Below are 17,143 nucleotides of genomic sequence, written 5' to 3'. Positions count from 1 at the left end.
CAAAAATGAGAAATTAAGAAACCGAGTTATGGATTTCTTAAAAATTAAATGAGAATTTTAATATTATATCAGGTTTTCGAGATATCGTATCCATAAATATAAATATCTTAACAGCTTGGAGATATCTTTGTTGAAAAATAAAAACTGAAAGTTCAATCTATTAATATTAAATTTGAACTTCAATTATCTTCTTCTTTAAAACAAACTATCAATTCCAAACGAACGATATCTCAGCAATTAAATGAGTTTTTCTAAACAACTCAAAATCATTGTTTCAAGTTAAGATATCTGTCTGGTTTAAACTTTTGTTGACCTGTGTTATCATGTAGGTAAAATATAATTTTTGAAATAAAGTCACCTTTATAAATTTATATCACAAAATAAACATCTTGGTTGTCTTGTAAATGCTGTATGTCTGGGTCTGTTAAAACGGCATCTTTAACACAAAAGCGCTTTGTTTAAGCTTAATTTGTAGATAAATTAATTACTTACAGTTTTATTAAAAAACCACTCAATCATTGTAGTTAAACATAATTGGAGAGAAAAAAGAAAAAATAAACAGATTTCTACATATAAGATTCAAAACTTAAAGGGACCAAAGGTTTTTTATGAATTTATCTAAACATTTTTAGTTGAAATATTAACGAAAATTTTTAAAATTCAAACTGCAGCTAAAACAGACAAATATCTTGTTGGTTGACTCTAACAATTAGTCACCCAGCTAGCATTTGGAAGATTGTTGGATGATTAATCCCTAAACTGAGTCATTTTTGACTCCTTTTGATGACCTAAAAGTGATTAATAAGTTGAGTGCTTAAAAAATGACACGAAAATGATCCCGATATATGATTGAAAACAGAATATTTGAAAAACCATAACAAAATGTACAACAATCATAAATTGATCATACTGGTGTTTGAAATATGATGGTTTTAAAAACGTATTTTGTGGTCATATTTTAAGCAGTTGGAAGATCAAAAATTGTTCCTTATGTAATTGTTTTTGTTTGTAATGAAATGAGAACACTTACACTTAAAAATGAAACAAAAACGATTCAAAAAATGAGTCGAAACTGATTAGAAATGGGTCTCAGAAAATACTCTTTTGGAAGAGTTGATATAATTCTCATTTCGTTTATAAAATTAAATGTATAAATATTTGAATTTGTGTGATATTTATGAAGTCGATTTTCTGTCAATGAAATTGAAATTATATTATGCTTTAATTATAATAATTTTATATGTTTAATGATCTTCTACAGAAGATAGTTAGGTGACTAATCACTCAGCTAAGTCTAAATAATTCCAATTAATGTTTAAAATCTGATTTATTTGAAAAATACAACAACAAAATGTATACCAATCATAAATAGATCATCCAGGTGTTTGAAATATGATTGTTTATAAATTTAGTTTGTAGTTAAATTTCGCGTAGTCGGAAGATCAAATACTGTTTTCTGTTGTATTGTATTTGTTTGTAACAAACATAAAAATTACTCAGAAAATACTCAAAAATTACTATAATATGATTCGGAAATAACTCAAAAACGACCAGTTATTAGATTAAAAGACCAGTTAAAAGTTAAAAAAATGAGTCATAATTGATCAGAAGTGGGGCTCATAAATGACTCATTTATAAGAGTCGCGGGTAGGGTACCATTTTCATCCGACGAATGTATCATTTATGATCAGAAAATGAGCGCATATATGATCATTTTAATCGTGCAGAAGAGTCATAAAAGACTCGAATCTGATCAAAAATTTCGAAAAATGCTTGCTAGGGCATTAATACATGATCAAAATTGTTACTGTAAAAGTTTAGTTGGTCACATTTTTCAAAAGATTAATCCTCACATGAAGTTATTTTCACTCACTGATATACATACAAACAGTAATATTTAACAATGGGAAAGTAATTGTTAAACAATATATAATATTTTTTTTAACATATTTTTTAAACCACCTCTGTTGCAAGTATATTTTTATGATTGTATTTGTTGCATGATTATGATTTAATACATATGGATGTCATGTTTAATTATATCATCTGTTGGATTTTATGATTAACATGAAGGAAGTTTTTAATTTTAACTTGTACATGTTGTTTGTTTTTGTATTTTATTTAACAAGTTCCTACATTTTACAATTGTTTATGTCAGTTGTTGGTTTTGGGATAATCCATTTTATTAAGTCTGTCTATACGGCGGTTTGTTGTTTCACATCTTTTTTTTTGCAATTCCATTTATTTACTACTCCTGTTTATATAATTATTTCCTGCAAGTGCAAAAGATGTCTATTTTAGTTTTACGAAACTATTGTTAATATTAAATTAGTTTTTTTTTTCTATTTTTGTGAGAATTTGTCACATCTTATTGAACAAATAACTAGTTGCTAAAATAATGTCTTCATGTCTTGTTTGTTAACATGTGTAATTGTCATTGTTTTGACAGCATTAGAGATTAATTGGCAAACGACACGAACAAATTTAAACAAAGTCTAAAGCATAGTTGCATTATTAGTTTTAAGTTACATTTTTTGTTAAATTTTATTAAAACTATATAAATTTTATTTCTTATTTCAGGTAAGGACAACTATTTCATGAAACAGTAAATTTATGTAAGTTAAATTTCATATTGATATAATCTGTCAAAATTTTGTGTAGAAGACTACGGATGGGATCGTCTTAACGCAATATGTAATGAAACCATCACACATTGAGAGAGAATACGGATGTAAAATTTGACAGTCGTATTGACAGGTCGCATTAGAACAGGGATGTATTTTTATGTAAACACATACAAAAAAAGTGAAACAGCTGTTTCCATCTTACTTTGTTATTGTTTTATACCAATCGTGTAAACACAAAAAATATAAAATTTATTCTCTTTTTTGTTATACGGATGGAATTTCATTTTACTTTTTCATTCGACTTTACGTACGTAAAGTGTGATCGTGTGAAGTGCCCTTAAGTAGTGAAAGCTTGCATATAAATGTTAGACCTGGTCCACACTAGGAAACATTTGTTAAGAAACTTTTTCTTAATTCTCTTTTGAAAACATTTGATTTTTGAGTGTAAGAGAAAGAGAAAAAATATCAACCATCTCTTTCTCTCACACAAAAAATCAAAAGTTTCTCAACAAAAGTTTTCCAGTGTGAACCAGGTCTTAATGTCCACACATATAAACTTTTGTTTCAGAAACTGCGTATTAATTGCATTGATTTGTTGTTGAACGAATAAGAAGAACAACAAAACAATTTTCGGAGTACGGAAAACTCCGTAATGCGAGAGAGATAAATGGTATTCTTTTTCTCTCACGCAAAATCTAAAGTTTTCCAAGAAAAGTTTTCTAATGTGGAACGGCAATTATTAGCGCGACGTTAACAAACACAAAAATATCGATTTACAACAGATGGAGATTCTCTTGAAATTGTCTTTTTTAACTTATATAAAATTTGAAACCGATGTCTTTCTGTTTCAAATTTCATTCCGATTGAAAGACATTAAGTTCAAATCCCCCATATGTTACAAAAGACCCGTTCAAGAGAATCGCCATCTGTTGTGAATCGATGTCTGCCCAGACATCGATGTGACATTACTTACAAAAACCCTATTTATATAAAGTGACTAAGAAGTTTTGACTTATTTCGCGATCGTTACAAATTACTCACTTCCTCTGACAAACGGGGGATATTACTATAGTCTAGATTAACGATAATACAGACAATAGGTAATACTTTAGTCCAAACTATAGGCAATACTACAGTCCAGACTATAAATTACACTTCATTGTATAGATTGTATCATATACCAGTTAATTAACTGTATAGCCCAGATTATAGAATAAACTATAGCCCAGACTATAGAATATATTTTAGATTCATACTATGACTGTAATTTTCCCCTTGTGTAATATTAGTCTAAACTCTTTTTTAAAAAAATTCACTGGAAATTCTGATCTTTTAATCAAATTTAGACAGACGATTAAAAACTATACATATAACTACTCTTAAAACTAACTACTTATGTACATATTTTATTTGAACTCTACTTATTCTATAAATAAATTTAATAATACAGCTAAAACTTAACTTATACCCATTCATCACCAATCTCATCGTCTATAATAGCTTCTAAATCTGGATAATCTTCTTCATCTTGTCTTGAAAAATGATTAAATATCATATCGCCACCAGGACTGGGGGCAACAACACCACCACCTCCTCCTCCTCCTCCGCCAATTCCAGTAGTTTGAGGTAATGCTTCATCACAATTTAAAAAATCGTCATAATTAATTTCGCCATAACCATTGCCGCCGCCACCACGATTATGACGATAACCAAGCCCATGACCATGATGACGATGTTGATGTGATTTAACACCTCCCATACCGCCACCAACACCAGCACCTCCTGCTGCTAAACCAGTATGATGTGTTGAGTAGCCCATTATTTTATAAATAGTTTGTTTGGAAGCTTTACCCGCACTGCCACTGTGGGTTTTATCATGCATATGAGTGTAGACGGTGTGCGTGTGATGATGGGTTCTTATCTTTACGGGAACATGTATGACAAAACGTTTACCATGCACCACTCGACTCTTTAGCAGACAGGTGGGCATCAGTGAGGAGTAAACGATAACTAAGAGAAAAACTTTTATCACTTTTAATTTAGCGCTGGCCAGACTAAAGTGGTGAATCTGTAATATTTAGATTAATAAAAACAAAATTATTTTTATTTTTTTATTTTTTTTCCAATAGCAAATATGTCTTTATTTATATACACACACACTTTAAGCATTTCGTTATGGTTATTTATTTTGTTTTAGCGTATTTTTATAAGTTTTATTTTATCCTTAAACGTTACTCTCGCCTCTAAAAGCTTTCAACTGTCTGCGATTTGTTTTACTTGTTGGGTTTTATATGGTTTTTGCAATTTTGTTAAATGGAAATGTACAAGAAAATGCAAATGCAAAACACCTAGTATTAGTTGGTTTCTAATTAAGTAATTATGTATGTATGCTTGTTTTCATTTGTACAATACATCATTACATGGATCTAGTTGATTTAAGCAAATTGTTTATTTCTCGTTTAATTAATTATTATTGGGCGTTATTTGTGTGCGAATTTGTTTTTTAAGAGTATTAGTTGTCTTTTTTTATTTTCCTTTTGTTTGGGTTTTTTATTTACCACTTTCATGACTTTCAATGATGATCTTAAAAATTTGCAAAATTGCATCTCATTTATTAAATATATTCATACTTTTTGCTATTGTTTACTTTATTGAACAAACTTTACGAGAGTAGTGGTAGAAATGAGGGGAATGATACCTTCTAATTTTGCTAGAATATATAGATAGACATACAGATAGATAGATAGATAGATAGATAGATAGATAGATAGATAGATAGATAGATAGATAGATAGATAGATAGATAGATAGATAGATAGATAGATAGATAGATAGATAGATAGATAGATAGATAGATAGATAGATAGATAGATAGATAGATAGATAGATAGATAGATAGATAGATAGATAGATAGATAGATAGATAGATAGATAGATAGATAGATAGATAGATAGATAGATAGATAGATAGATAGGTTTGAATCAACTAGATTGACTTTGATGTTAATGTTGAAAAGAATAGACGGGTTCTAAGCTATCGGCTGTTATATACATTTTAAGTTTAAAAGCACTTCAAGGTATTCCTAATAGCCGAAACACGTAAGCACTTTTACATGGCATTACTTCCCAACAATTTCCATAAGTTTGCCCAATGTTGTATGTTGTGCGGCAAATAAGAAGAACCAAACACTAAAGGCACAAGCTGTTTGCGCCCTCAACTCATCGTCATAGTAAAATATTTACTTTAAACGAATGAATACAACAAAGTAATAATAATTACTGCACATTTTTTACCAACCACAACAACAATAACAAAAGGAAAAAATATCGTTATGCACTAGTAAAATAATAAAGTTATAATTCCACAAACTTCCTTCCTTCCCAGTCAACCAAACACAAACACACACTCATGCATTCTTCATTCACTCAGACATTTTGCTAACATTATCAAAAAACTCATTATAATTATAATTATTAATAAAACATATTCACTTTAATAACAATTACAAACTGTTTATGGTAACACACAAATATTTGGCAACTTATGAATATGCATAAAACTATTCATATTATTAGTAATTATTATCATGAGTAAATTTATTAATTTTGCATAAACTTAAACTAAAACTAAGCGAGTACTTCCGTTTTTACCTCAGAAAAAGGTGGCAACAATTTAACTGGCGGGCTTTTTATTAACGAAGAAACCATAAATGGTGTGTTATACGTTGGTTGGCATGTTTGGAAAATTTAACTTTAGTGGGAATTGTTTTTTGCAAAGAAATTAATATATTTTTAACACAATTAGTTGTATTAACATAATTATGAAATTTTATGAAGACACGCAACACTTACACTTTTTAAGAAAAAAAAAAATAACGTTTAATGTTTTTCCAAATTTTTAATACTTGTTTTTGGCACTTTAGTTTTAATTATTTTTTTTAAATTTAAGCGGTTTTAGTTAAAAATTAGGTATTTAGTAGCCGTATGGTTAGTTTTAAAGTGGAGTAATCATTAGAAATTCAATTGGTAAAGCATAAACAGCAGTATTTAGGAAGTTAATGGATTAATGGGAAATAAAGTTATTTTCTAGATTTTTCAAAATTTGAATAGTTATTAAAAAGTTTTGTTAAAAGTGAATTTTAGTAAAAAATTAGTATTATCTAACTTTAATCGAAATCGTTTAAATTGACAACCTTCCAAAAAAAAAAGAAAAACAATAAAGGGAGAAGTTTTAAGCTTTTAGAATTAAAGCTTTTCAAACGAAACTACTCACAATACCACTGCTTAGTTATTACATTGTGCGTCGTATAAGGTATTTCCTGCAGAAATCACACCATTTAGAAAAAAATCGAAAGTAGTATCCAAATTTCCTCGAAATCGTTGCAAAAAATAAACAATTAATGGAGAAGTTTTAAGCTTTAAGAATTAAAGCTTTTCAAACGAAATTACTCACATCACCACTGCTTAGTTATAATATTGTGCGTCAAATAAGGTATTTCCCGCAGAAATGTGTTATTCCATAAAATGTTCAAAACTCTAAAGAAAGTACTTTCGTAGCTGCTTATGTGTAAGTCATTATAATAGTACTTAAAAGTATTACAAATAGTATACATCTTTGATTGTATTTGGCGTTATCCATTTGTGTTCTAAAGAAGGCGCGACTATACACTATACGGTTCTTTTCTACATTGAAAAAGCTAAAAAAGCAGAATGGTGTCATTGAAGGCAAATACTTACTCTACTCGCTTACAAATCTCTACTTAAATAAGTACTTACAAATAAGGAGTTTTATTTTGTTTTGTTTTAAAAACAAAAAATTTGTCCACATAGAATACGAAGTTGGGCTTCTTGTTCGTTAGTTAGATGTCTTACTCATAACACCACTGCTTATGCGTGGTTGTTATATCTGACAACGTTGGCAGTAAAATATTCAGAAAATGTCCAATATCGGTGTCTACTAACAAATTTTGTTTTGCAATATTTTCAGTAATGCTATTTCTGACAACGTTGCAAAAGAAAAATTGTAAGCTCAGACGATTGTTAGATATTTTCTGAACACTTTACTAAAAACGTTGTAAGATCTGACAACCGTGTATGACAGATTTTAGTTTATTTATAGTTCTTTGAAATAGGGCTTTCACGCAGAAAAACCATTTTCTTTTTGTGTATGTAACAGTTGCTAACAATTCAATAAAATCTGCAACACGCATCTGATTATTTGCAAGTCATTATAAAAGTGCTAAAAAGTACTACAGATAGCAAATACAGTGCACTCGCGGTAACGTGAACACCGTCTAACGTGAACACCGCCTAACTTGAACAAGATGTTTTTTACATTGACTACTCTGTAACGTGAACAAACACAGAAAGCTCTATAACGTGAACAATTTTTTTCACAGTATATATTTTCTAAGCATGTAGACAATATTGAAATACATTCATTAAATTCGAATTTTAAAATTTTGGGAATCCCCTTATATAAATGAGTGTATATCCCCTAAATTATTTTGTTTGTATGGCCAAGAAATTTGAAGTTAGTTTCTTATGAGAAGTGAATCAGTCGGCATGAGTGTAAAAAAAATGAATTTAAAATGAATTTAAATAAAATTTTAGTTTTATATTTTAATGATATATATAATAATAAAAGAATATCACGCTCAAGCGTGTAAAATATAAATTAAATGTGATATTTTTTTCATTAAATTTGACAATCGCTAACGTGAACAATTTCGCTAACATGAACTCCCTTGGCTTTAATTAGTTCACGTTACCGCGAGTGCACTGTAGCACTTAGTAGGAGGTTATGACATTACGAGTTTTTGCTGGGCATGCATACCTTCTATTTCGTATGAGGCGTTATATGTTCGTGTTCTAGAGAGTTCAGAGGAATTGATTTTTTAAGAATCTGTTGTGGAAATACCTCTCTATCGATCAGTACTGAACAAATAAAAATATATTTTTAAAAGGGTCCTCAGTTTCCTACTAGCGATAGAAAATTTTGATCTGAAAATGTCTGGAATCTTTGTCAAAATAAAATGGAAAGAACTCAGGCATTTACCTGAACCTCCGTTAATCGTTTAAATGATATAATGCCGGTTAAAATATTTGTTGCATGAAAACTGTCAACTTATCGTTAGGATAACAAATAATCAGACATCAGACAAACATGGAGCAAAAACTTGTAAAATATTGCTCTAAATATTCATATTTTCCTCAAGTGTCATAAAAATTTATGATTTGTACAATAAGATACAATTATTTGTATTCATTATGCCGCCGAACCGAAGCATTAAAATGCCTTTCAATACAATATATAAATTCTAGATATTTAACTTCTTATCTTTTTCACACTTACTTTGCAATTAATTAAATTCTACTTTTTCTTAAATTTATGTAAAATTTTAAAACTCCTCTTACATAAAACTTTCAAAGCACTCTGCCTCACATAGAGATAAATTTAACCATAAATTTTGAATCCTTTTTGTACAATTTAGATTATTTGACAACGTCGGTTCATTTGGTCATAATTTATATATTTTTCATGCCACAAAACGCCACAAACAGCTAACACATGTTGCTCCATTGCGCAAAAAAGAAAAACAAAAACATTGTTGTAATTGTTGTACATTCAATCATAAATTTCATTTAATATTTTTGCTTTTAGTAACAACATCTTACCGCTCAACCGCAAATAAAAACAAACAAACAAACACTCAGTCATTCAGCTATAACGATTTGAACAGATTGTTTGTTGTTTTTGGTGGGTTATTTGTTTATTTTACATAAAAACCACATTTAGAAAAAAAGTGTCATTTTAACCATGAAATTACCATAAGATTTGTCAGTATTATAACCAAGTTAAAATGATAACAGGAAAATCTACACCAGAGTCATCGGACAGACAGACTTACAAACAACACTTCTTCTAGCCGCTTTAAGCCAAACACTGCCAAGCAGTGCTGCATAAACACACAAACACTGTTTGTTGTTCATTCACATAAAATCCAGTAACATGGGTGACCACACAGTGAAATGTGTATGACAGTTTACTACATAAGAGCAGCAGTGTACTTACTAAGTCGTGTATTAGTTGGTTGGTTGTTTTTTTTTTTTTTTTGTTCAATTTCTCTTCTTAGGACAGAATTGGATTGAACATTTTTTGTATACAAGATGTGTGGATGGCTTAAATACAATGTTCTTCTAACATCAACAACAGCAACAATATGTGTCACTTGAATATCAAACATTTAAAACTGACAAATAAAATATATGAAATTATGTATTTTTCTGCCTTTTTGGTTACAAAAAACAACAACAACTGCTTTTAAGGCTGCTGCCAGTAAGTGGTAGAAGTCAGTTTGTTTCCTAAATGCGGTACCGTATCATAAATTTTCTTATTCAACTTTGTGTTTCACTGCTTTTCATGACCACCAGCCACCATTATTATGATTGTTGCAAAAATTTATCTTGTATTTTATTTTATAAGTTTTATGTGTGTAATTAAGAAAATATTTTAAGTTTTTTGTCCTTTTTTATTTATTTTTTTATTTGCAATTTAATTTTTAAAGTTGCTGTTGCAAAGTTTGGCTGTTAAGTCTTATCAAAAACGAAATCTTTATTTGCTTATTTAAGATGTATGAAGCATAAATAAATTTTAAAAAAGTTAATGAAGAATAAATTAAACTATCTAATAAATAAGTGAATGGCTATTAAAGCTTTGTACTCATAATGTTAATGGTGGGATTTAAAGGATAAAAGCCATTTTTAAATTAATTGTCTTAGTCTTGACTATAGTCTCTAATCTAGTGTATAGTCTAGTCTATATTCTAGTCTAAAGTTTAGCATAGTCTAGATTCTAGTCTATAGTCTAGTCTATAGTCTAGTCTATAGTCTAGTCTATAGTCTAGTCTATAGTCTAGTCTATAGTCTAGTCTATAGTCTAGTCTATAGTCTAGTCTATAGTCTAGTCTATAGTCTAGTCTATAGTCTAGTCTATAGTCTAGTCTATAGTCTAGTCTATAGTCTAGTCTATAGTCTAGTCTATAGTCTAGTCTATAGTCTAGTCCATAGTCTAGTTCATAGTCTAGTCTATAGTCTTGTCGATATTCTAGTCTAAAGTCTAGTCTAGTATATAATCTAGTCTAAAGTCTAGTCTAGTATATAATCTAGTCTATACTCTATTCTACAGTCTAGTCTAATCTATAGTCCAGTCTATAATCTAATCTATAGTCCAGTCTATAGTCTAATCTATAGTCCAGTCTATAGTCTGGTCTAGTTTATAATATAGTCTAGTCAAGTCTAGACATTTCACATCTCTGTCGAATAGTGCCAACCTCGATGTTATGCGACAGAAAGTATTTGACAATTTACTGCAAGTAAAGACTTTTGAACAACTTTATCAATTCCTCCTTGCATTGCAGTGTACAACATTTGCCTTTTTCCAAGCCAGGGTGTTATATGACCTTTTTTATAGTACCCTCTTTAAATTCCTCTTGTAATCTTTCCGATATCCATATTTCCTCAAAGATACAGAAAATTATTTCCGCAAAATAAGTTTCTAAAAACAATTCTTTGTTCACTAAATTATTCTATTAAAAGAAATATTTCTTTACTACAATTTTTAAGAAGATTATGTACTTTAAAAATATTATTCCCAAACTCCTTAAAACTTTTAAAAATATTTTGCTTTGCTTTTTTAATTTTTCCAATACAATTTCCAAGTTTAAATATTTAACTTAAATTTGACTAAAACTTACCCTTTACCGTTACGAAGCAGCAACCCTCATAAATAATTCCATTTATTTTGCTGATGGAACAATAATAAATTTTAATTGCCTAATTGCTAAATAATGATATTTAACTTCTTTAAAAAGAGAAGGAAAGTTATGGACCAAAAAAAAAAAGAAAACAGCAAAAACTTATCTTTAATATCTTTAACACATTCTACAACAAACCGACAAGCTGATATTACAAAAAAATATATATAAAAATCTTTTTGCTGTTGCACTTTAACGTACCATCAGAAAAGTTTTATAAAATTCCAAACTCTATTGTTTTCAAGTACTTAAAGTAAAACTTTTTTTCCCCAGATTTGATTATTGTACAATCAGAGAGTGAGAGAGAGAAAGAGACGCTGCTGCTGATGATGAAGATGTAGTTGCTGTTGATGATGATGATTTGTAGCTACTGCTGCAAATTTTTTTCTAAAGGGAACATTTTGCAACCCTGCAGCAAAATTGTGTAGGATGAACACAATTTTAACATTACTTACTTACCCGTACTTACGTTTTCATCTAACTACTGCAATTTTTTGTTAACGCATCAGGGGCAAAATGTTGTAGGAAAAAAATAACAACAGCAACAAAAATGAAATGAAATTGTTTAGTAGGTAAAACTTTTCATCAAAAAAAGTTTGTTGTAGAATAGCTGTGACGAGAGTGTTTTGCAAAAAGAGATGTTAATTAACTTCTGACTCTCTGCAATTACTTAATGCCACATATTGACTAACTGTTGATATTATCCTTTTAAAATTTGACTTATATTCAAAAAATTTTAATTTATACTTGAATTGGATAAAAATATTAAAATGATATATTTTGAAACCCCCGTTATACACTTAACCAATATAGGTTTAAAACTTAGGGTGGTTCTCTTATTCAGAAGCAAAAATTAAATATGGTCCTCTTGATTCTTCATCATTTGGCCTATAATTCTTGTTGGGAGCTCTAATTTAATAGTTCCATTAGGAAAAGAAAAATTTACATTTTTTATTATTGTGGTACTTTTTTTATATTTGCTAGTTTAGAAGTTGAAAACAAGTATGAATGTACAGTCGGGCGTAGCCGACCATATGATACCCTACACCAGTCAGTATGTATGTTAAAAATGGGGATTATTTAAAAAAAATAAAGCTTTTGGTTTGTTTTTTAACTTTATTTCGGAATATTTTTACTTTTTTTTTGCAAAAAAAGAGATTTTTTTAAGAGGGCTCAAATGGAAGTAGGGCAAAATATGGCCCTATCCTTAAAAATGTTGGTAGGGGGAGTTAAGTCTTCTTCAATATTATTTATGTAGAATTTAAAAGTGTTATTAGTGTTTGTAAGTGAATTTCGACCTTTAAGTCATTTTCTGAAGGGGAGTTTGTATGGGGGATAGGGTCAAATGAAGCCCGATCATTAAAAAAATCGGTAGTGTCATTAAAAGTTCTATGAAACTAAGTTTTCTCGACTGTTGTTAACATAATTGATCATTTAAATTTATTATAAGCCAAAAGGCCCTATTTGGAGGGCCTTTCAATAGGCTTCGTCCTTGGGCCAAGAGAATCGTGTGTGCCAAATTTCATCCAATTATCTTGAAAATTGCGGCCTGTACAAGGTTCACATGGACAGCCAGCCAGACGGACGTAGCTTAATCGACTCAGAAAATGATTCTAAGCCGATTGGTATACTTTAAGGTGGGTATAGGACGAATATTTTTGTATGTTACAAACATCAGCACAAACCCAATATAATCTCCCCACTAAAGTGGTGTAGGGTATAAAGAGCAACAAAGGAAAATTTGGTACCTTCTGCTCTTTTTTGGTGAAAGCCTATTCGATTAAACTCATTAGGGAAGAGTACTAATGTACTTTTTGCCTAGATATCCTACAGACTCAAGTACTTTTCGTGATTTCATATAAATGAACCTAGAAAAACGATAATGAATAACGATAATGAATAACGATTCTGAATGAATGAATCTATATATATACTATATAGATATAGCCCTTTTGATTACATTTCACTGACAACATGTGAATTTGAATATTTGAAGTTAACTGTGAAATCGAAACAAATAGTAATAGGACGGGGCAAAATCTGGACTAGAAGGTGAGTGAGACTACTTCGTAAATTTGTACCAAATGTTGCAATAATTGTGGTCGAATTTTAGGTTTATTACGTACATTTTCTATACAAAATTCCCACAATAAACCATGAATAACTTTATTAAACATTTATGAATATGGGGGTTAGGCTTTTATGTCCATTTTTCGGCCAATCAGTTACCTGCAATGCAAGTTCTCTGCGACGTTCAGATAAGTTTTTAGCAACCCATTATAGAAAGGACACTTTTGGTCCAACAAATTTTCGAGCATAACGAAGCTGATTGCCTGGACTTTAATACTTCAATAGCATACAACATCTCTAAGCTTTGTTTTGTTACTCATAGATGAAAACGTCCCTAATGTATAACATACGTATGATCAGTTATGTTGTAAATATACATACATATAGAACTAATATTTGTTTTTACTTTACTTGTGCAATATACATACTTATATGTGTGGTCGTATTTATGGAAGGATGGATAGATGGATGTACATATGAAAGATTGGTTAGATGGATAGATGTTTGGATATATAAATTGACGTTTGGTTAGTTAGATGCAATACAAACATTTAAATACTCTAGATAAACTTCCTGTTTGGGTGGCCACCTTAAACACAATGTCTGTAGATTTCTATAAATATGTATGTACGTGCCAACTTACCCGAACATGTACTGCTATTATACTCTCATATCAGTTAGTGGCATAACAGAACATATAAATATTTCAGTTTCATTACATTTTCTCATTTTTTTTTTTGGCACAACTTGTACAAAATTTTAAAGGGTTTCTTTTTAAAGCAGTAGTTAATTCGCAAAAAGTTTTCACTTCCGCTAAAGAAAAGCAAAAAAGAAGATTTTCTTAGCAACTTAAGAAAGTTTATGTGTATTCGTACATAAATTAAAAGTTCATTGCTGTAGTAAACTAAAGATAGAGGAGAGTCATAGTCATTACAAAGAAATTTTAAACAGTTGAAATATCAAAGGACTTTATTTTTGAAAGTCAAGAAATATATAATATTGAATAAGTATCTTCTTTACAAAAGAAAAAAAGGCCTTAAATGAATCTTTTTGAATTTTATTTTTTATGGCAAGATTTCGGCTCGTTAGAAAGGCCATTAACATTTATATATATGTAAGAGTGTTCTAAAACATGATTTAAAATTTATAAATTTTATCCATATTAGTTTATAATTCTTGTAGAAAAGACTTGCAAAACTTGCAGTTGTCCAGCTTTTCTTCTCTTTAGATTTGTATAACAAAATGTTATTGAAGTATTTTCTTAAGAAACACAATTTATCAATTTTAATTATAGATTTTTTAAGTTTAAAAAGAATTTCGAATAGCACTTTAATATGTATACATAACTGCAATTAAATTTTCTCATCATTTGCTATTTACTCCAAAAGAGATTCAAAAGCAATAACCAACAAGGCAAACACACAAAACTAAGTACTCAAATAAACGAGTGGAAAAGCAAACCACTACACCATTTCTAATAGATAGATAGATAGATAGATAGATAGATAGATAGATAGATAGATAGATAGATAGATAGATAGATAGATAGATAGATAGATAGATAGATAGATAGATAGATAGATAGATAGATAGATAGATAGATAGATAGATAGATAGATAGATAGATAGATAGATAGATAGATAGATAGATAGATAGATAGATAGATAGATAGATAGATAGATAGATAGATAGATAGATAGATAGATAGATAGATAGATAGATAGATAGATGTACTTAAATAACTCCCTATTAGTAAGCGAGAAAGTCAGTTCTTACCTCCAAAGTAATAGCCGTGTTACATAACTGCTATTTGTAAGTACATCTTCCTTCTTCATGTAAATTGTTGTTGGGAAAGTATTAAAGTTCTAGTGGAATTTTCAACTTTATTTATTTCTCTATCATTAATAAAATGGTGTAGCAAAAAAAAATACAATGTAAAATATTATTTATCACAAATAACATCAAAGATTTTTTTGTAATCATTAAACAACAGAAAAGTACCCTTCTTCTCAAAACTCAAGAAGCTTTGCTTTATCATTTTATGGGGGCTTAGTAGAAGGAGCTCCCACCTCACAAAAGAATTAAGACAACCTCCGCCACAGCATAACGAACTGTGTAAAGTAAAATGTTTGTTCTTTGCTTCGATAGATAGATAGATGGAAGGAAGAATGATTGTCTTTGACATCGATTCCTTTGTTTTAATATTAAAGTCTACATTCATACTTGCATATTTCCGTTACATATATACATACATATAGTATAGACATATTTCTATATATAATCGTATGTAATACAAGTGCTTTTGTAATATATTTTATTTGTTGTATTGTACTTAAAATTAATTTTAAATATTAAATTTAAAGTGAGTCTTAAACCAAAATCATGACTAAAGTAACTAAGGGCCCAGAAGCAAAATGTTGTTGAGAGTCGTTCGTTATATGGAAAATGTTCTTTATGCTTTTTATTTGACTTAAAACATGTTCGAATATGTTAAAACAATAGGATGGTAATATTTCCATTTAGTCCTGAATTTAATTTAGTAACACAAATTTTAAAAAAGCACTTCAAAGTAATGTTCACAGTGTAAAGGAGCTTTTAAAACTCCTAGCAAGCTCTATCGCGTAAAAGTATTTTTATCAAGTTAATTTCTCAATTTAAATTTATCATAGAATCTATTAGAAAATCTCTTACTAAGTAATGATAATGTCAGCTAATATAATGACATCATACACTACTTTAAAGGCTACAAATGAAAGTAAAAGTAACTAGTGTATTACATAACCGAGTGATTTATAAAAATAGTTTCATCATAATACATATACATGTGCATTGCATACATAATATGTACATTTCTATGACCCTACAGCCATTGAATTAGATAGGCGACTAGTTATTTAAAGTTGTCCTGGAAATAAATTAGAGTTTAGAGGTGGTAATTATGCATTACATCGATGAATCAGAATTAGATTTATATTTGCATATCAAATAACTTCTTTCTGAAATACAAGTGTCTGTCTACTATCCACATTACTTGGGTTCGGTAAAGTGAATAGTGAATTGATTTCCGCAAAAGTAACGATTGTCTGCGCCTTGCATTACAACTATAACATTGATGATAATTAACAATATAGATAACGTTCAACCAGGTGTTTAGACATTATTGGAAATTACTAAATTTTAAGGTTACATTGTGTTATCTTCGAACTGTTGGGTATAAATCACCCAATAAACAAATAAATATATACAAATTTTAAGAATATATTGAATAAATTCAAGAAACCCAATCTAAATTTCCCCCGTGGTTTCGTGCCTGATTACGACACAATCTTTTTACAAGGTCGGTCGGCCAAGAACTCCATGAGTTAAAGTTGTATATGCTAAAAACCTCGCTTCCATATAAGCGACCTAAAAGCTCTTAAAGGAAATTTCTAACTTCATCCCGATCGGAAGAAATCGATTTTAAAGTATACATAACATATGTGACCAAAATCTTACTTAAGATCTTTTTTCCGAAAATCACTCTATGTTAATGAATGGTTGATTATAATGTCTACCTGTTTTTTTATCACCTGTAAACAATATAAGCAATATGATCTCTTTACAGAAATCACGGATTTACTCTCTATAGG

General features: G+C 29.4%; 2 protein-coding genes across 3 annotated transcripts in view; one reads left to right on the top strand and one right to left on the bottom strand.

Moving 5' to 3' along the window:
• LOC111675060 (serine/threonine-protein kinase pakD) overlaps nucleotides 1-17,143 on the top strand; it is an 86,078-nt gene that overhangs the window by 53,544 nt on the left and 15,391 nt on the right. The window lies entirely within an intron of this gene.
• On the bottom strand, nucleotides 3,939-4,911 carry LOC124420083. 2 transcript variants are annotated; one of them, XM_046951862.1, is made up of 2 exons: nucleotides 4,788-4,911; nucleotides 3,939-4,695 (listed from the first exon to the last, which is right to left on the bottom strand). In XM_046951862.1, the coding sequence occupies exons 1-2, from the start codon at nucleotides 4,794-4,796 to the stop codon at nucleotides 4,090-4,092; spliced, it is 615 nt and encodes a 204-aa protein (XP_046807818.1). In that variant the 5' UTR covers nucleotides 4,797-4,911; the 3' UTR covers nucleotides 3,939-4,089. The 2 variants fall into 2 exon arrangements, with proteins under 2 accessions (XP_046807818.1, XP_046807820.1); XM_046951864.1 differs by having other exon boundaries at nucleotides 4,784-4,892.

Source organism: Lucilia cuprina, chromosome 5, assembly GCF_022045245.1.
Source record: "Lucilia cuprina isolate Lc7/37 chromosome 5, ASM2204524v1, whole genome shotgun sequence".
In the NCBI taxonomy this organism is placed as follows: Eukaryota; Metazoa; Arthropoda; class Insecta; order Diptera; family Calliphoridae; genus Lucilia; species Lucilia cuprina.
This window is presented reverse-complemented; position numbering and strand designations above follow the sequence as displayed.